General features: G+C 44.2%; 1 protein-coding gene across 1 annotated transcript in view; it reads left to right on the top strand.

The window, feature by feature from the left end:
* Positions 1-20,691, top strand: part of egfl6 (EGF-like-domain, multiple 6) — a 425,554-nt gene that overhangs the window by 8,258 nt on the left and 396,605 nt on the right. Inside the window, exons 2-3 of the mRNA XM_041210637.1 lie at positions 4,042-4,148; positions 10,613-10,705. Coding sequence (XP_041066571.1) covers positions 4,042-4,148; positions 10,613-10,705 — 200 coding nt within the window. The remainder of the gene's footprint in view (positions 1-4,041; positions 4,149-10,612; positions 10,706-20,691) is intronic.

Below are 20,691 nucleotides of genomic sequence, written 5' to 3'. Positions count from 1 at the left end.
GTTATATGCTTTTTCCTTAAGTTTGATGCTTTCCCTAACATCTTTACTTCTTCAGTTAACCATGAATGGTGGCTCCTCCCCTTAGAATTATTCTTTATAGTAGGAATATACTTATTCTGAGTATTATGAAAGATCCCCTTAAGTGTCTGCCACTGCTTCTCTATTGGTCTATCCCCTAGCCTACTATCCCAGTTAGCTTCAGCTAGATCAGCTTTCATGCCCACATAGTTGCCCTTATTTAAATTTAACATGCTAGTCTTAGACCCACTCTTCTCCCTTCCATTACGGATGTAGAATTCAATCATATTGTGGTCACTGCCACCTGGGGGTTCCTTGACCCTGAGGCCATTAACTAATCTTGTCACATTATATTAAACTTGGTATTGTGTAATCTGCCCTCTGGTTGATTCCAGAACATGCTGCTCTAAGAAACTCTCTTGAAAGCATTCTATGAACTCCTCATACAGGCAACTACTGGCGATCTAATTTTTTCAGTTTATATGTAGATTGAGGTCATCCATGATTATTGCCCTCCCTTTATCACAAACATACAATATTTCTTCTTGTATACTTTGTCCTACATTGTGGTTACAGTTAGGCTCAGAGCTGCCTCAGGGAGCTGAAGATATAAAAGAATCAAAAATAAAGATTTTAAAAATGTTACATAACATGTCTCCTCATGTGACTCTGTCAGATGAGCAAGGGCACGTTATTGATGAACAGTTAAAATTTCTATCTTATTTTTAATCGCTGTTGGAAACCTTATCCCACCCGTGGATGAGGTTTCCTAAAAACTGTAAAGGTCACTTGGCCTTTTTGCCTGCCCGCCAATCATAAGGTTGGATAGGCAGCAAAAAAGTACATTTAATTGGTAGTCTAAGGGCCTTTCATTGGCCTGTTAATTATCGGCGGGCACACTGCCAACTCTTGCACATGCCCACCAACCGAAATATCGCACAAGAGCGCGATAACTTCAGAATGCTCGCCCGGTGTCATCACATGTTGTTTTATGTTCGTTTGAGTTGGACGTGTGCCTGCCCAATGAGGTAAACATTCTGGCCAGAGCCTTTAGTTTTGTCTTTTTGTTATCTTTGTGTCTTGACTCCTGATGAATTCTTAGGTTTGTTTCTCTGTCCCTTCCTGCCAATCTCTTACCCTCATTTCCCATATTGCTATTCTCCTCTCTTACCCTCATTTCCCATATTGCTATTCTCCTCTCTTACCCTCATTTCCCAAATTGCTATTCTCCTCTCTTACCTTGCCTTTACTCTTTGTTATACCACATCTTTCCACATTTGATCCCTTGCCCCCACTATTTAGTTTAATGTCATCAGAGGCTGCCTGGGTCTATTATCGCCTTCATACCCATAGGAAGGCAGTGCCTAAGGAGGCAGGAGTCCATAAGGGAGGTTTCAGAAGCTGGAATATCTCTGTTGTGACATTAGGGGAAAACGTCGCCTTCTCAGCTATTGCCTATAATCAAAATGCAAATAAGAACTCCACAGTGCGTGGACCCTGCAGTGTAGATATCTGTGGGTCAGATGTTGTCTTTGGATCTGATGCCACACCTTCATGACTTCCATGCAGGCCTCAATTCTACTCAAAACACAGCAACACTGGAATCCTCAGAGGGAAATGTGTTGTTTCATTAGGAAGAGCTCGCTTTAAATACTCAACAAGTTTCACAAAGAGCCTTTAAATGCTCAGGAACTGTGGGCTTCAAAGTGCTTGAAATTAGTCCCTGCCAAACCAGTACTGCAGATTGGCTCTGCTGTGTGACCTTTCACCCTCACAATCTCTTATCTTATCAGGCACTGTGCAGGCTCACTCAAGCACCTGAATCAAAATGGATTGCCAGCTGACCTCAATACAGAAAGCAGAGAGTGGGAATAAAGGGTAGTTATTCAGAGTGGAAATAGGTGGGATGCACTGCAGGAACTTACCATGGCTCCCTAGACAGCATCTTCCTAACCCACGACCTCGACCACATAGAAGGACAAGGGCAGAAGTCACATGGAAATACCACCACCTGCAAGTTCCCCTCCAAATCACTCACCACTTGGAAATATATCCTCCACAGCCGCTGGGTCAAAATCTTGGAACTCCCTCCTTAACAGCACTGTGGGTGTACCTACACCACATGGGCAGCAGCGACTCAAGAAGGCAGCTCACCACCACCTTCCCAAGGGCAATTAGGGATGGGCAATAAATGCTGGCCTAGCCAGCGACACCCACATCCCATGAATGAATTTATTAAAAGTTGTGTTCCACAAGGATCAGTGCTGGGACCACTGCTGTTCACAATTTACATTAATGGGTTGAACTTTGGAATCAATAACACAATTTCTAAATTTGCAGATAACATCAAATTGTGGTAGGGCAATAGTCAATATTGAGGAGGACTGCAACAAATTACAAGAGAGCAAATGATAAACTTGCTGAATGGGTAAGTAATTGACAAATGAAGTTCAACACAGATAAACGTGAGGTAAACTTTTTGGGCGGAAGATTAGGGAACTCACTTACTTGGAAGGTGCAAATCCAGGTGGGATAGAGGAACACAAATAATTTGGAGCACAAATAGTCAATCACAAAGTTGCTCTGTCAATTAGCAAGGTCATAAAGAAAAAAAATCAAATTAGGCACTAGGTTTTATTTCTGGAGGAATAGAATTAAACAGTTATGTGAAATCTTTATTGAACCTTGATTAAACCATAGAGTGTTGCATGTGGTTCTGATTGCCGTATTACAAAAAGGATTTAGAGGCATTGGAGAGGGTGCAGTGAAGATTCACAAGGGTGATACCAGAAATGGGTGGGCAAATGTATCAGAAAAGGATTAATCGGCTGGGTCTCTTTCTTATCGAATGAAGAAGGTTGAGGGTTGGCCTAATGGGGAGGTCTTTAAAAATTATGGACTGAATTTTTCATCCCATTCCTAACCCGAATGGGAGTAAAATAGTGCACAATGATGTAGGGCGAGTATCCTGACATCATTGCACACTCGCGTGATATTTCAGTCAGTGGGCGCACACAGGCACACCCGACGACAATTAAGAGGGCTGTTAAGCCAGTTAATGAATGAATTAAATTGAATCTTTCCCTGCCTGTCCAGCCTTACAATTGGCGGCCGGATGAATAGGCCAGTCCCCCTTTCGGTTTTTGAGGAAACCTCATCTGTGGGCAGGACGAGGTTTCCAATGTTAATTAAAAATAAAATAGATGTTTTCAGAACTCATTTGCAACATGTCTGGGCTCATCTGACAGAGTCGCATGAGGGGACACGTTTACCTTTTTTTTAAACTTTCTTTTTAATGTGGAAAATGTGATGCTGGATTTCGATGAGCAAACATGGAATGAATCTCAAGTGGAGGATAAACACCGGCATGGACTAGATGGGGTGAATGGCTGTTTCAGTGCTGCATATTCTGTGTAATCCTATTTAAATAATGATGGTTATCTGTAGGAGGTGTAAGTAGTTGGGATTACAGGGATATCTCAGCAGATAGGGCAATTGGCCACCTTCTGCTTCATTTAAATGAATCAGGACATCCAACAGGTATATCAGGATCACAGTGGGGTTATGGGAGGGAATGGCTATGGCCATTTTTTCAGAGCAGAATGTCTCCCCACATCACTCTGTTTGCCAGATTGCCCCACTACCACCTGGAACTGGTGTTATTTTTGTGGGAAAGTCCATGTCAGAGATTGTAGTCTTACTCCTGATCAACCTGTGGGGCCTAAACCCACTCCTGTCCTGCATATTTAGCACCAATCACCTCCCTAGAAAATGCAACTCCACAGAAAGTAACAGTCTCTCGGTCCAAAGTGCAGCTCCGGGAGTCACAATACAGTCGCTAGGTCATAGGTCATAGGTCAGAGGTGAGGAATACAAGAGCCACTCACCATTCATGAGCCACAGTTGGTGTTGTTGGCTGAGAAGTTTACCTGCTTCAGCGCTCAAGCTTTTAAGCCATCTGAAGGAAAAAGCCAGATCATAACTCTGATGAAATGGTGACACATCTGTGTTTTTCTCCCCCAGTTTTCGAGAGCAAAGACATTCTGGAATTCAATCTGGACTTTGTCGCTATGGATCCCGGCTTGAGTGCTGCTATGGATGGAAAAAAAATTACAAGGGTCAATGCGAAGGTACAAGAGCAGAATTCACATTCTCCTGCCTTTCTGACACAGTAAACTGCAGCTTAATCTTTATCTGAAAATGCTCTAACATGAATTCACTCATTGGTCAGTGGATCAGCAGTGTGAAAGGAAGAAGAAATTGCATTAATATAGTGCCCTTCACAACCTTCAGGACATGCCAAAGTGCATTAAAGGCAGTGATGTGCTTTTGAAATGCAGTCTCTGTTGTTGTGTGGACAAGTGTGGCTGCCATTTTGTGCAGCAAGGGCCCACAAACAACCGCTTGAATTTATTTGGTGCCTTGAATGCAGAAAAAATGTTCCGAAGCTCTTCACAGAGGTCTGGAGGAAATGGCTGTCAAGCTGAAGCAGTTATTAGGAGGGGCAACCAAAATGGGCTGGAAAAGGGGGTTTCTAGAGGAAGGTGGAGTGATTTATGGAGATTACAGAGAGTTGGATCTAGACATCTAAGGCAGAACCAGCAATGATTAGGTGAGGGGGCTGGGATGCACAAGAGGCAGGAGTGAGGAGAAGAGATTTTGGGATTGTGTAGCTGATGGAAGTTCTGGCAACAGAGAGAGATGAGGCTATTGTGGCAACACAACATAAGGATGAGAATTTTCAATCTGTAGCATTGGCAGACCAAGAACCAACGTGAGCCAGCAGGGTGATGGGTGATGAATGAGCAGGACTTTGTGAGCGATAGAATACCTACAGTAGTTGGAAATTGGAGCACTGGCGTATAAATCTGGAGGTAGAGGCAGTTGATGTTCTGGACACAAGATGAAGCTCTCTCTGTGACAGAGAGGATAATGGGGCTGAAAATGAGCTTGGGGGTTGAACAGCACACTGATGCTGCAGGTACTCTGGTTCAACCTGTGCCTATATACCCAGGAGGATAGAATTTGTTCACAGAGCCAGGATTGATTTGTGCTGGGTGTCAAAGATGATAGCTGGAACAGCAAACTATTTTGACTTGTTGGTTGGAGGTTTTTGTTGACCAGAAAACCATAAGAGCTGCTCCCCTTCACTTTTAAATAGTACCATATGGGATCCTTTAGGCCCATCCAGATAGGCAGATAGAGCCTCAGTTTAACAGTTGGCTTGAAAAGCACCTCCTCCAACAATGTAGCTCCCTTAATGCTGCACCTGTGCATCCATGGTGGGGCTTTACCTAACTTTCTAACTCAGGTGATAGTGCCCACTAAACAATATAAACACCAAAAGAAACCACTCAGATTTATAGGGTTTAGCTTCATCTACCCTCGAGCCTGCTGGTGGAAAGAAGGTCCCTATAAGACAGTGAAAACAGCCTTCCAGGGTGATGTTCTGCACCCATGCCTATGCAATGCAAGTGCCTCCTTTGCACACCTTGTGGATGCAGTTTATTAGCACAATGATGTATAAAATGTCTAAATATGTTGCCATTAGCTTGCCGTGTAGTACTAGAGGTGTTTAAGCTCAATGCCAGATAGAAAGCAGAAGCTGCACAATAACAGTAACTGGGAAACCTTGTGGAGCTTTTGTTCCTGAAGTTTGATTGCAATTCCTGGATCCCCAGTCTGAGAGGAGCATGTGAGAACCTGTCTGCAAGGGCAGACTGCAGGAAATGTGCACACCTGCTTTGCCAATGGCTTGAAGTAACTGGAGAGAACATCTGATGAAAGCTGCTGCACAGGTCGTAATTTTGTTTCTCGAATAATATTCCCACCAACTCGGATTTAAGTCTTAGCTGCGTTAGAATCTACATTTGGCTCCAATCTCAACAAATGAGCATGTCGTTTGCAAGTGAGACCAACAGCTGTGTGTCTGGTTCATTCAGTCTGAACGGTTTACCTTGTGTCACATCAAGCCATAACTGGGAAGATTATTCCAGAGGCACCAATATGAACTGCTTTTAATCTATCTCTGTGTGATGTCTGAATTGTTACACCATACAGCATTCTTTCCTGAGTGACATTAGATTGGTCCTAATGGCGCTTTTCATTGACAAGTATATTGATAGCATGTCTGACATTATGTCATGGTGACCTGTGGTTTGTGGAAGCTATGCAAATTTGGGGCCAAAATTTCTTCCAACATATGGATTTGTATTTAGGATTGTGCAGCTAGTAGAACTAAATAGTTTTGGGGATGTATAGGAAATACGGCTGCCTGCAGGGAAGCTTCCTTCTTCAAACCAGAGAGAGTGAAGTGATTGTGAGCCACAAACCTCGCAACATTCATTATTAATATTGTAGTGTAATCAGCTAATAGGATGTGTGAGACAAGCCTGGTTTGGTCGCCTACCTCTCCTCTCCCTAGTGCACAGGGGACTATTCACCTCAAAGGTCATTCTCCCTAAATCCCCTCTTTATTTCATTCCTTCTCTCTTTAAGTGCTGAGTCCATAACCCTTTGGGTCCACTGATAGACCTGGAGAGAGGGGATGTTGAGAGGGAACAGGAATTCTGGTGAGATTTGAAAGTTCCAGGTGGCCACCCAAGATACTAGTAGCGCCTAATGTGTGCCGGGCACTCAGGCAGTCTTATCTGCCCAAGCCGTGGACCCCAATATCAGAGATGAAGGGTTCCGGGTGGAGAGATTTCCCACACAAGGAATTCCCTCAGCCCAGGCTTCACACTTCTGCCCACTGACCTGGATGCAGGGGCAAACCCATTGGCTAAATGACCCATATGATATGGGGTCTCCAGACTGCAGCTACCTGGAACACCCTAGAAGTTATTCTTTTGTTTATAAACTATAACAATAAAGTTACGTCAAATCTACAGCACAGACAAATACCATTGGGTCTAAGTGGTCTATGCTGGCATTAATACTCCAAATGAGCCTCCACTCAAGCTTCTTCATCTAATCCTATCGTCCTCTACCTTTCTCCCTCGTGTATTCCCCTTTCCTCATTTATGCTATTCACCTCAACTGTTCCCTGTGCTAGTAAGTTATACAGTCTTCCCACTCCTAGGGTAAAGAACTTTCCCCTGAATTCCCCATTGGATTTATGAACGATGATTTTTATATTTATGAGCTCTAGTTCTGGCCACCTCCACAAGCGAAAACATTTACTTTTCAGTAGGTTCCTGAATCCAGACTACGACGCACACCTCTCTGAGGGGCCGTGAACCCCGAGTCATGGAGAAGCTGGCTCAGCTGCATGAAAATTGACTAGGAAATGCCTACACCACAATGGAGCCGGCCATGTCCGGAGTGCAGGATGGGGATAGCGAGCCTCATCCCAGTCCCATCGAAGATTGGGGGTACCAAAAGTGGGGGTGGGAATCCCAGAATCAGGTTCTGCCTGCCATTTTTAAATGGTTTTGGAGTCCTTCCAACTCTACAAAAATCCAGACCTTAGTCTCGAAGACATATGTGACCTCCATCGTCCTCCTACTAAAATCCTCCAAACTCACTTTCTCAATTGAAGTTCATTTGCCAATTGCCGATTCTGCAAGCTTATTAATGTCTTCCTGTATTTTTGTGCATTCTAAATTGTATGAGCTATGAGCCCTAAATTTGGTGCAACCACAGGTGTTGACATTGGAAAGGAGAGTAATTAGCTAGCTTGTTTGGCATGCACTTCAGAGTTTCCCTCCAACTGGTCATCAAGAACCTTATTTCCTGCTCCATCCTCCAGCGAAAGCACAAAGTATGACAATATTGGCACAGTTGCTTGCTGGCCATGTTATAATGAGTTGACTGCTACTTGACCTTGGCAAATCTGGTGTAAGCAATGCCAGCTGCAACGCAGTTAGTGTGTGATGCAGGCTCAAGAATCATGAGCCTTGCTTGGGTACAGTTTCACAGGTTTCAATAAGGCTACTGTACCTCATTCCAGAGGCTGGTCTTACTTCATGTGTACACAGTGGATCTTAGCAGCCTATTTGACCATTGAGGCTAGGGACTGATCTTGTTCGCACTTAACATCCATACCTGAATGGCAGTATGGTAGTTACAAACTGGGGTACTAATCCAAAGGCTTGGACTCAGTCCAGAGGGAATGGGCAGAATTTTCCTATCCTCATGGTGACAAGGTGGGGGGCAGGGTGGGGTAGGGTAGGAAAAGAGCTGGGAGCCATGTCAGAACGGTTCCCTGATGCATTCCCACCACTTGGGAAGTTTCCTGGGGTGGGCTGGGATGTGGATTGGCTGTCTGCTACACATAGGCAGGCAGCCAGATGTTGTAGCTTCTACCCCAGTTAGGAATACCTTTTTATGTTCAATTGCATTTTGCCAGAGGCAGAGTTGCCCCCACCAGCCGTCACCCTCTAAGGTTTCCCTTTGACAATCTAGATGGTCATCGGAAACAGACTCCATGCCCCATTGACAGGGCCGTAGGAATGAAAGCCCATCCCCACGGCTCCCAACACCCCCACCCCTGCCAGAGGGCTTTACCCCCCAGCATACCGCAGGGCCTTCCCCACACTGCATTATTAATTTAATTTTACACCTCCAAGTGTGCCTCAACAGCGCTCACCTCTCCTGGTGGAGCAGCTGAGGTTTCACAGCTGCCAGCCCTCTGATTGGGCAACAGCATCAAGAGCCCGCCCACCATATTTAACTGGACAACATGCGCAGAGGCAGCCAATTAGGAGGCTGCCTCAGCCTCTGGGAATATTGCCAGAATATTGTCTCTTGGCCAGATAAGTGGGGGCTCAGGACCCCCATTTGGCCTGGACATCAGGGTCACCGAAGCTCATGGGAAAATCCTAGCCAGTAAGTTCAAGTCTCACAATGAATTTGAAATCTGATGTTTTTTTTAAAAGCCGGATTTATTAAAAGTGACCACAAAGCTGTAAGATTTGCATAAACTGCAACTAGCTCACTAATACCCTTAGGTGAAGGAAGGTTTCTGTCTTGCTGGTCAGGCCTATTTGTGAGGTCAGTTGACTCCTGGTGGCCAATAAATTACAATCTTGCCAGTGATGCACACAACCTGAAAATGCATTAAAAAGAAAATTAAAACACATCAGGGGATCACCAAATTGTGATGAGGAAAAGATTGGCCAAATTTCACCCTTTTCAGAGAAGCATAATTTCCTTTCTTATGCTTCATCCCAGGGGGTCATCACAGCTTTCAACAAAACAGACATCAAAAACTCCAATTCTTATCCATCCTCTGCCTCACCTTCATTTGGATTTGGATTTGATTTAAAAAAAAGGCAGCTTCTTGACACCATTTAAGCCTTGAGAGCCATCAATTTTGCTTTAAAAATGATTCAATTTTAATATCTCTCCCTAACATAACCCCATTACCTATAAATGGGTTTCATTCTAACCCAGGACAGAATTGGATCTAAAAATAGATAAACATATATATAGAAGGGAAAACCAGCTGAATTGGTACCAGTTGGAGCCAGTTGGCAACTGGACACTCTGGGATAATGAAGGGAGAACTGGTTCTGGTCAAGACCAGTTCTATTTGCCAGTTTCCGGATTCCAGATTCCAGGGGCTGAATGATATGCTGGGGGAAGGCCGATGGCATGGAGCCAACCACTTCCACGCTGTGTGGTCCTGCAGCCTTAAAGAGCTGCGAGGTTCATTAACGAGGGCCGAGTGGGTCCTCCGCCATTCATTTGGGGCAATCGGATTGGCTGGTAGCTCCGTCAGTCCTGGCAATGCCAGAAGGGTGTCAGTGGCAGCTGCTGGAGCTGCAGCTGAAGAGAAAAGCCCAAAGCCTCAGATCCCCGGAACAAGCAAGTCCAGGGTCTTGGGCCGGGAGGGTTTAGGAGTGTTAGGGACAGGGGCAGTGGCGGGTGGGGGAAGGTGGGTTTAAGAGAGGGAGTGGATAGGAAGGAAGTGTGGGGGGGGGGTTCAGTCTAAGGGGGCTGCCCAATCATTGGCAAAAGGCAGCCCCCAAAGAGCGTCTCCTCCACTCCTTCCTGCCCTTTAACTATTCCAGGTTAAAAATGGCGCTTCCCGCTCTCACCCTGTTGCCCACACCAAACGTATTATGGCGTGGGCAGCATTTTATTACGGTCAATAGGCTTGATAACAAGCCTAATTGACCCTTAAATAGTCATTTTAATGAGGGGAGAGGGCTGCGGATTTGGGTGCCCATCCCCCACCCCCACCCCACCCCACCCCTGTATTATGGGGGTGAGCTCTGGAGGGTGGGCAGGAAGGTGGTGGGTTGGGTGCCCACGCCATTTTACTGCCCCACCCCCCCCTCCCCACACCAGGTGCATGGATCCACGGACTGTCCATCATCAAAAGAGAAAAGAAACAAGTTAGGACTTTGGGTGGAAACCCTTTAGCAGAATTTAACTAGTTCATTCTACTTGCCCTGAGTTGCAGCTTCAGGTTTGTAATTTTTAAGTGTTGAGTAAAGCGGTATTTCTGATCTCTGTCGTAAATTTACTTTAGTTAAACCTCTGGGCCTACTTCCTTGGTAACTTTGAAATATAAATGTCATTTCACTGTATATGAGAGCTGGTCAAATTCTAATGCTTCATTTCTGTTGATGTGATCTCTTTTCAGCTGTCTGTGAACATGGATGTAAACATGGAGAATGTATTGGGGCAAATAAATGTAAATGTTACTCAGGATTTACCGGCAAAACATGTAACCAAGGTGAGTGCCAAGACTTCCGTCCCAGTACTTACTTTCAGTTGAGTGAAACCACAGCCCCGATATTTATGAGGAGGCAGGGAGGGAGTGGCAGAGCACTTTGGTGCAGGATAAGCACAGCAAGACTTGGGGCACAAAGGTCCTGCTGAATTTAACAGCAGCATCTTGTTATAACTTCTTTCTCTATTACCAGCTGCTTGCCAAGTTGACAGGACCCCGATGTAACGTTCTGTCTCTCCCATTCCAAATGCTGAGAATTCGCACTGTCCCATCATACAGCTTTCTAAATAGTATCGCTCTATGGTTACCCTGTAAGATAAGTCTATGTAAACTGAAATTTTACCTTTTTTATTTATGGTGAAATTTGCATCAGCTTTAAGTGGGGTTTTTCAGTAATTTTATTTACTTGACTGTTGAACATCTCCCAAACCCCCAACCTCCAGCAGCTAGAAGGACTCCGGGTGTAGGGGAGCACATCCTTTCCAAGTTCCCCTCCAAATGGGCATGGCATCCCAACTTGGACATAACTTGCTGTCCCCGTATTGTCACTGTGCCAAAATCCTGGAACTCTGGCCAACGAGCAGTGAGGGAGCTTCACCACAAAGACTGCAGTGGTTCACGAAGAATGGTCACCAACATCTTCTCAAGGACAGCTAGGGATGCACGATAAATGTTGCATTTGCCAACAGTGCCCATGTCAGAAGAATACATTGAAAAGATTGGCACTCCTCCTCTCAGACTGATAGAATGGTAGAAAGGTTATAGAACAGAAGGAGGCCAATTGGCCCAATATGTCCATGCAAGCTCCCTGCCAGAACAATTCAGATAGTCCCAGGCCCCCGGCTTTCTCCAAAGCTCCGCAAATTAGTTTCTCAATAGATAGTTATTCAATTCTATTCTGAAATCACAGCTGAATCAGCCTCCACCACACTCTCAGGCTGTGTGTTCCAGATACTAACCAGTCGCTGCGTAAAAATGTTTTTCCGCATGTCACCATTGCTTCTTTTGTCATTTGACTTAAATCAGTGTGCGCTGGTGCTCGGCCATTACACCAATGGGAACAGATTGTTCCTGTAATCTCTATCCCTCAGTGGGAACAGATTGTTCCTGTATACTCTATCCCTCAGTGGGAACAGATTATTCCTGTAATCTCTATCCCTCAGTTGGAACAGATTGTTCCTGTATACTTTATCCCTCAGTGGGGACAGATTGTTCCTATATACTCTATCCACCAGTGGGAACAGATTATTCCTGTACACTCTATCCACCAGTGAGAACAGATTGTTCCTGTATATTCTTTCCCTCAGTGGGAACACATTGTTCCTGTATACTCATTCCCTCAGTGGGAAGAGATTGTTCCTGTATACACTATATCCAACAGTGGGAACAGATTGTTCCTGTATACTCTATCCCTCAGTGGGAATTGATTGTTCCTGTATACTGTATCCCTCAGTGGGAACAGATTGTTCCTGTATGCTCTATCCCTCAGTGGGAACAGATTGTTCCTGTATGCTCTATCCCTCAGCGGCAACAGATTGTTCCTGTAAACTCAGTCCACCAGTGGGAACAGATTGTACCAGTATACTCTATCCTTCAGTGGGAACAGATTGTTCCGGTATACTCTATCCCTCAGCAGGAACAGATTGTTCCTGTATACTCTATCCCTCAATGGGAACAGATTGTTCCTGTATACTCTATCCCTCAATGGGAACAGATTGTTCCTGTATACTCTATCCCTCAATGGGAACAGATTGTTCCTGTACATTCTATCCCTCAGTGGGAATAGCTTGTTCCTGTATACTCTATCCACTAGTGGGAACAGACAGTTCCTGTATACTCTATCCACCAGTGGGAAAAGATTGTTCCTGTATACTCTATCCTTCAGTGAGAACACATTGTTCCTGTATACACAATCCCTCAGTGAGAACACATAGTTCCTGTATATGCTATCACTCAGTGAGAACACATTGTTCCTGTATACTCTATCCACCAGTGGGAACAGATTGTACCTGAATACTCTATGCCTCATTGGGACTGATTGTTCCTGTATAAGCTATCCACCAGTGGGAACAGATTACTCCTGTATGCCCTATCCACCAGTGGGAACAGATTGTTCCTGTGTACTCGATCACTCAGTGGGAACAGATTATTCCTGTATACTCTACCCCTCAGTGGGAACAGATTGTTCCTGTATACTCTAACCCTCAGTGGGAACAGATTATTCCTATATACTCTACACCTCATTGGGAACAGATTGTTCCTGTATACTCTATCCACCAGTGGGAACAGATTGTTCCTGTATACTCTATCCCTCAGTGGGAACAGATTATTCCTGTATAGTCTACCACTCAGTGGGAACAGATTGTTCCTGTATACTCTATCCCTCAGTGGGAAATGATTGTTCCTGTATACTCTATCCAACAGTGGGAACAGATTGTTCCTGTATACTCTATCCCACAGTGGGTACAGATTATTCCTGTATACTCTACCCCTCAGTGGGAACAGATTGTTCCTGCGTACTCTCTCCCTCAGTGGGAACAGATTTTTCCTGTATACTCTATCCACCAGTGGGAACAGATTGCTCCTGTATACTCTATCCCTCAGTGGGAACAGATTATTCCTGTATACTCTACCCCTCAGTGGGAACAGATTGTTCCTGTATATTCTATCCCTCAGAGGGAACAGATTGTTCCTGTATACCATATCCCTCAGTGGGAACAGATTGTTCCTGTATATTCTATCCCTCAGAGGGAACAGATTGTTCCTGTATACTATATCCCTCAGTGGGAACAGATTGTTCCTGTATACTCTATCCACCAGTGGGAACAGATTGTTCCTGTATACTCTATCCCTCAGTGGGAAAAGATTGTTCCTGTATACTCTATCCCTCAGTGGGAACAGATTGTTCTTGTACACTCTATCCACCAGTGAGAACAGATTGTTCCTGTATATTCTTTCCCTCAGGGGGAACAGATTGTTCCTGTATACTCTATCCACCAGTGGAAACAGATTGTTCCTGTATACTCTATCCCTCAGTGGAAACAGATTGTTCCTGTATACTCTATCCACCAGTGAGAACAGATTGTTCCTGTATATTCTTTCCCTCAGTGGGAACACATTGTTCCTGTATACTCATTCCCTCAGTGGGAACAGATTGTTCCTGTATACAATATATCCAACAACGGGAACAGATTGTTCCTGTATACTCTATCCCTCAGTGGGAATATTTTGTTCCTGGTTCCTCTATCCACCAGATGGAACCGTTTGTTCCTGTATACACTATCCACCCATGGGAACAGGTTGTTCCTGTATACTCAATCCCTCAGTGAGAACAAATTGGTCCTGTATAATCTATCCCTCAGTGGGAACAGATTGTTGCTGTGTATCCACCCGTGGGAAAAGATTGTTCCTGTATACTCTATCCCTCAGTGGGAACAGATTGTTTCTGTATTATCTATCCTTCAGTGGGAAGAGATTGTTCCTGTATACCCTATCCCTCAGTGGGACCAGATTGATCCTGTATACTCTATCCCTCAGTGGGACCAGATTGTTCCTGTATGCTCTATCCCTGAGTTGGGAACAGATTGTTCCTGAATACTCTATCCACCAGTGGGAACAGATTGTTCCTGTATACTCTATCCCTCAGTGGGAACAGATTGTTCCTGTATACTCTATCTTCAATTGGGAACAGAATGTTCCTGTATACTCTATCTACCAGTGGGAACAGATTGTTCCTGTATACTCTATATCTCAGTGGGAACAGATTGTTCCTGTATAATCGATCCAGCAGTGGGAACAGATTGTTCCTGTATAATCGATCCACCAGTGGGAACAGATTGTACCTGTATACTCTATCCCTCAGTGGGAACAGATTGTTCCTGTATACTCTATCCCACAGTGGGAACAGATTATTCCTGTATACTCTATCCCTCAGTGGGAACAGATTGTTCCTGTATACTCTATCCCTCAGTGGGAACAGATTGTTCCTGTATACTCTATCCACCAGTGGGAACAGATTGTTCCTGTATACTCTATCCCTCAGTGGGAACAGATTGTTCCTGTATACTCTATCCCTCAGTGGGAACAGATTGTTCCTGTATACTCTATCCCTCAGTGGGAACAGATTGTTCCTGTATACTCTATCCCTCAGTGGGCACAATTTGTTCCTGTATACTCTATCCCTCAGTGGTAACAGTTTGTTCCTGTATACTCTATCCCTCAGTGGGAACAGATAGTTCCTGTATACTCTATCCACCAGTGGAAACGGATTGTTCCTGTATACTCTATCCCTCAGTGGGAACAGATTGTTCCTGTATACTCTATCCCTCAGTGGGAACAGATTGTTCCTGTATACTCTATCCCTCAGTGGGAACAGATTGTTCCTGTATACATATATCCCTCAGTGGGACAGATTGTTCCTGTATACTCTATCCTCAGTGGGAACAGATTGTTCCTGTAGACTCTATCCCTCAGTGGGAACAGATTGTTCCTGTATACTCTATCCCTCAGTGGGAACAGAATGCTCCTGTATACTCTATCCCTCAGTTGGAACAGATTGTTCCTGTATACTCTATCCCTCAGTTGGATGAAATTGTTCCTGTAAACTTTATCCACCAGTGAGAACAGATTGTTCCTGTATACTCTATCCCTCAGTGGGAACAGATTGTTCCTGTATACTCTATCCCTCAGTGGGAAAACATTGTTCCTGTATATTCTATCCATCAGTGGGAACAGATTGTTCCTTTATGCTCTATCCCTCAGTGGGAACATTTTGTCCCTGTATACTCTGTCCCTCAGTGGGAAAAGATTGTTCCTGTATAATCTATCCCTCAGTGGGAACAGATTGTTCCTGTATATTCTATCCCTCAGTGGGAACAGATTGTTCCTGTATACTCTATCACGCAGTGGGAACAGATTGTTCCTGTATACTCTATCCCTCAGTGGAACAGATTGTTCCTGTATACACTATCCCTCAGTGGGAACAGATTGTTCCTGTATACTCTATCCCTCAGTGGGAACAGATTGTTCCTGTATACTCTATCCCTCAGTGGGAACAGATTGTTCCTGTATACTCTATCCCTCAGTGGGAACAGATTGTTCCTGTATACTCTATCCCTCAGTGGGAACAGATTGTTCCTGTATACTCTATCCCTCAGTGGGAACAGATTGTTCCTGTATACTCTATCCCTCAGTGGGAACAGATTGTTCCTGTATACTCTATCCCTCAGTGGGAACAGATTGTTCCTGTATACTCTATCCCTCAGTGGGAACAGATTGTTCCTGTATACTCTATCCCTCAGTGGGAAAAGATTGTTCCTGTATACTCTATCCCTCAGTGGGAACAGATTGTTCCTGTATACTCTATCCCTCAGTGGGAACAGATTGTTCCTGTACACTCTATACTCCAGTGTGAACAGATTGTTCCTGTATACTCTATCCACCAGTGGGAACAGATTGTTCCTGTATACTCTATCCCTCAGTGGAAACAGATTGTTCCTGTATACTCTATCCACCAGTGAGAACAGATTGTTCCTGTATATTCTTTCCCTCAGTGGGAACAGATTGTTCCTGTATACTCTATCCCTCAGTGGGAACAGATTGTTCCTGTATACTCTAACCCTCAGTGCGAACAGATTGGTTCTGTATACTCTATCCCCCATTGGGAACAGATTGTTCCGGTATTCTCTATCCCTCAGTGGGAACAGATTGTTCCTGTATACTCTATCCCTCAGTGGGAACAGATTATTCCTGTATACTCTATCCCTCAGTGGGAACAGATTGTTCCTGTATACTTTATCCCTCAGTGGGAACAGATTGTTCCTGTATACTCTATCCACCAGAGGGAACAGATTGTTCCTGTATACTCTATCCCACAGTGGGAACAGATTGTTCCTGTATACTCTATCCCTCAGTGGGAACAGATTGTTCCTGTATCCTCTTTCCCTCAGTGGGAACAGATTGTTCCTGTATACTCTATCCACCAGTGGGAACAGATTGTTCCTGTATACTCTATCCCTCAGTGGGAACAGATTGTTCCTGTATACTCTATCCCTCAGTGGGAACAGATTGTTCCTGTATACTCTATCCCTCAGAGGGAACAGATTGATCCTGTATTCCCTATACCTCAGTGGGAACAGATTGTTCCTGTATACTCTATCCCTCAGTGGGAACAGATTGTTCCTGTATACTCTATCCCTCAGTGGGAACAGATTGTTCCTGTATACTCTATCCCTCAGTGGGAACAGATTGTTCCTGTATACTCTATCCCTCAGTGGGAACAGATTGTTCCTGTATACTCTATCCCTCAGTGGGAACAGATTGTTCCTGTATAGTCTATCCCTCAGTAGGAACAGATTGTTCCTGTATACTCTATCCCTCAGTGGGAACAGATTGTTCCTGTATACTCTATCCCTCAGTGGGAATAGATTGTTCCTGTATACTCTATCCCTCAGTGGGAATAGATTGTTACTGTATACTCTAAACACCAGTGGGAACAGATTGTTCCTGTATACTCTATCCTTCTGTGGGAACAATTGTTCCTGTATACTCATTCCTCAGTGGGAACAGATTATTCCTGTATACTCTATCCCTCAGTGGGAACAGATTGTTCCTGTATACTCTATACACCAGTGTTATCAGATTGTTCCTGTATAGTCTATACACCAGCTGGCACAGATTGTTCCTGTATAATCTATCCACCAGTGGGAACAGATTGTTCCTGTATACCCTATCCCTCAGTGGGAACAGATTGTTCCTGTATACTCTATCCCTCAGTGGGAACAAATTGTTGCTTTAAACTTTAACGCTCAGTGGGAACAGATTGTTCCTGTATACTCTAACCCTCAGTGGGAACAGATTATTCCTGCATAGTCTACCCCTCAGTTGGAACAGATTGTTCCTGTATACTCTATCCACCAGTGGGAACAGATTCTTCCTGTATACTCTATCCCTCAGTGGGAACAGATTATTCCTGTATAGTCTACCACTCAGTGGGAACAGATTGTTCCTGTATACTCTATCCCTCGGTGGGAAATGATTGTTCCTGTATACTCTATCCAACAGTGGGAACAGATTGTTCCTGTATACTCTATCCCACAGTGGGTACAGATTATTCCTGTATACTCTACCCCTCAGTGGGAACAGATTGTTCCTGCATACTCTCTCCCTCAGTGGGAACAGATTTTTCCTGTATACTCTATCCACCAGTGGGAACAGATTGTTCCTGTATACTCTATCCCTCAGTGGGAACAGATTATTCCTGTATACTCTACCCCTCAGTGGGAACAGTTTGTTCCTGTATATTCTATCCCTCAGAGGGAACAGATTGTTCCTGTATACTATATCCCTCAGTGGGAACAGATTGTTCCTGTATATTCTATCCCTCAGAGGGAACAGATTGTTCCTGTATACTATATCCCTCAGTGGGAACAGATTGTTCCTGTATATTCTATCCCTCAGTGGGAAAAGATCGTTCCTGTATACTCTATCCCTCAGTGGGAACAGATTGTTCGTGTATACTCTATCCCTCAGTGGGAACAGATTGTTCTTGTACACTCTATCCACCAGTGGGAACAGATTGTTCCTGTATACTCTATCCACCAGTGGAAACAGATTGTTCCTGTATACTCTATCCCTCAGTGGAAACAGATTGTTCCTGTATACTCTATCCACCAGTGAGAACAGATTGTTCCTGTATATTCTTTCCCTCAGTGGGAACACATTGTTCCTGTATACTCATTCCCTCAGTTGGGAACAGATTGTTCCTGTATACAATATATCCAACAGTGGGACCATATTGTTCCTGTATACTCTATCACTGAGTTGGGAACAGATTGTTCCTGTAATCTCTATCCCTCAGTGGGAACAGATTGTTCCTGTATACTCTATCCCTCAGTGGGAACAGATTATTCCTGTAATCTCTATCCCTCAGTTGGAGCAGATTGTTCCTGTATACTTTATCCCTCAGTGGGTACAGATTGTTCCTATATACTCTATCCACCAGTGGGAACAGATTATTCCTGTACACTCTATCCACCAGTGAGAACAGATTGTTCCTGTATATTCTTTCCCTCAGTGGGAACACATTGTTCCTGTATACTCATTCCCTCAGTGGGAAGAGATTGTTCCTGTATACACTATATCCAACAGTGGGAACAGATTGTTCCTGTATACTCTATCCCTCAGTGGGAATTGATTGTTCCTGTATACTCTATCCCTCAGTGGGAACAGATTGTTCCTGTATGCTCTATCCCTCAGCGGGAACAGATTGTTCCTGTAAACTCAGTCCACCAGTGGGAACAGATTGTACCAGTATACTCTATGCTTCAGTGGGAACAGATTGTTCCGGTATACTCTATCCCTCAGCAGGAACAGATTGTTCCTATATACTCTATCCCTCAATGGGAACAGATTGTTCCTGTATACTCTATCCCTCAATGGGAACAGATTGTTCCTGTATACTCTATCCCTCAATGGGAACAGATTGTTCCTGTATACTCTATCCCTCAATGGGAACAGATTGTTCCTATATACTCTATCCCTCAATGGGAACAGATTGTTCCTGTATACTCTATCCCTCAGTGGGAACAGATTGTTCCTGTACATTCTATCCCTCAGTGGGAATAGATTGTTCCTGTATACTCTATCCACTAGTGGGAACAGACAGTTCCTGTATACTCTATCCCTCAGTGGGAACAGATTGTTCCTGTACACTCTATCCCTCAGTGGGAATAGATTGTTCCTGTATACTCTATCCTTCAGTGAGAACACATTGTTCCTGTATACACAATCCCTCAGTGAGAACACATAGTTCCTGTATATGCTATCACTCAGTGAGAACACATTGTTCCTGTATACTCTATCCACCAGTGGGAACAGATTGTACCTGAATACTCTATCCCTCATTGGCACTGATTGTTCCTGTATAATCTATCCACCAGTGGGAACAGATTACTCCTGTATGCCCTATCCACCAGTGGGAACAGATTGTTCCTGTGTACTCGATCCCTCAGTGGGAACAGATTATTCCTGTATACTCTACCCCTCAGTGGGAACAGATTGATCCTGTATACTCTAACCCTCAGTGGGAACAGATTATTCCTATATACTCTACCCCTCATTGGGAACAGATTGTTCCTGTATACTCTATCCACCAGTGGGAACAGATTCTTCCTGTATACTCTATCCCTCAGAGGGAACAGATTATTCCTGTATAGTCTACCACTCAGTGGGAACAGATTGTTCCTGTATACTCTATCCAACAGTGGGAACAGATTGTTCCTGTATACTCTATCCCACAGTGGGTACAGATTATTCCTGTATACTCTACCCCTCAGTGGGAACAGATTGTTCCTGCATACTCTCTCCCTCAGTGGGAACAGATTTTTCCTGTATACTCTATCCACCAGTGGGAACAGATTGTTCCTATATACTCTATCCCTCAGTGGGAACAGATTATTCCTGTATACTCTACCCCTCAGTGGGAACAGATTGTTCCTGTATATTCTATCCCTCAGAGGGAACAGATTGTTCCTGTATATTCTATCCCTCAGTGGGAAAAGATTGTTCCTGTATACTCTATCCCTCAGTGGGAACAGATTGTTCTTGTACACTCTATCCACCAGTGAGAACAGATTGTTCCTGTATACTCTATCCCTCAGTGGGAATAAATTGTTCCTGTATACTCTATCCACCAGTGGAAACAGATTGTTCCTGTATACTCTATCCCTCAGTGGGAACAGATTGTTCCTGTATTCTCTATCCACCAGTGAGAACAGATTGTTCCTGTATATTCTTTCCCTCAGTGGGAACACATTGTTCCTGTATACTCATTCCCTCAGTGGGAACAGATTGTTCCTGTATACAATATATCCAACAACGGGAACAGATTGTTCCTGTATACTCTATCCCTCAGTGGGAATATTTTGTTCCTGGTTCCTCTATCCACCAGATGGAACCGTTTGTTCCTGTATACACTATCCACCCATGGG

Source organism: Carcharodon carcharias, chromosome 18 (genome assembly GCF_017639515.1).
Source record: "Carcharodon carcharias isolate sCarCar2 chromosome 18, sCarCar2.pri, whole genome shotgun sequence".
In the NCBI taxonomy this organism is placed as follows: domain Eukaryota; kingdom Metazoa; phylum Chordata; class Chondrichthyes; order Lamniformes; family Lamnidae; genus Carcharodon; species Carcharodon carcharias.
This window is presented reverse-complemented; position numbering and strand designations above follow the sequence as displayed.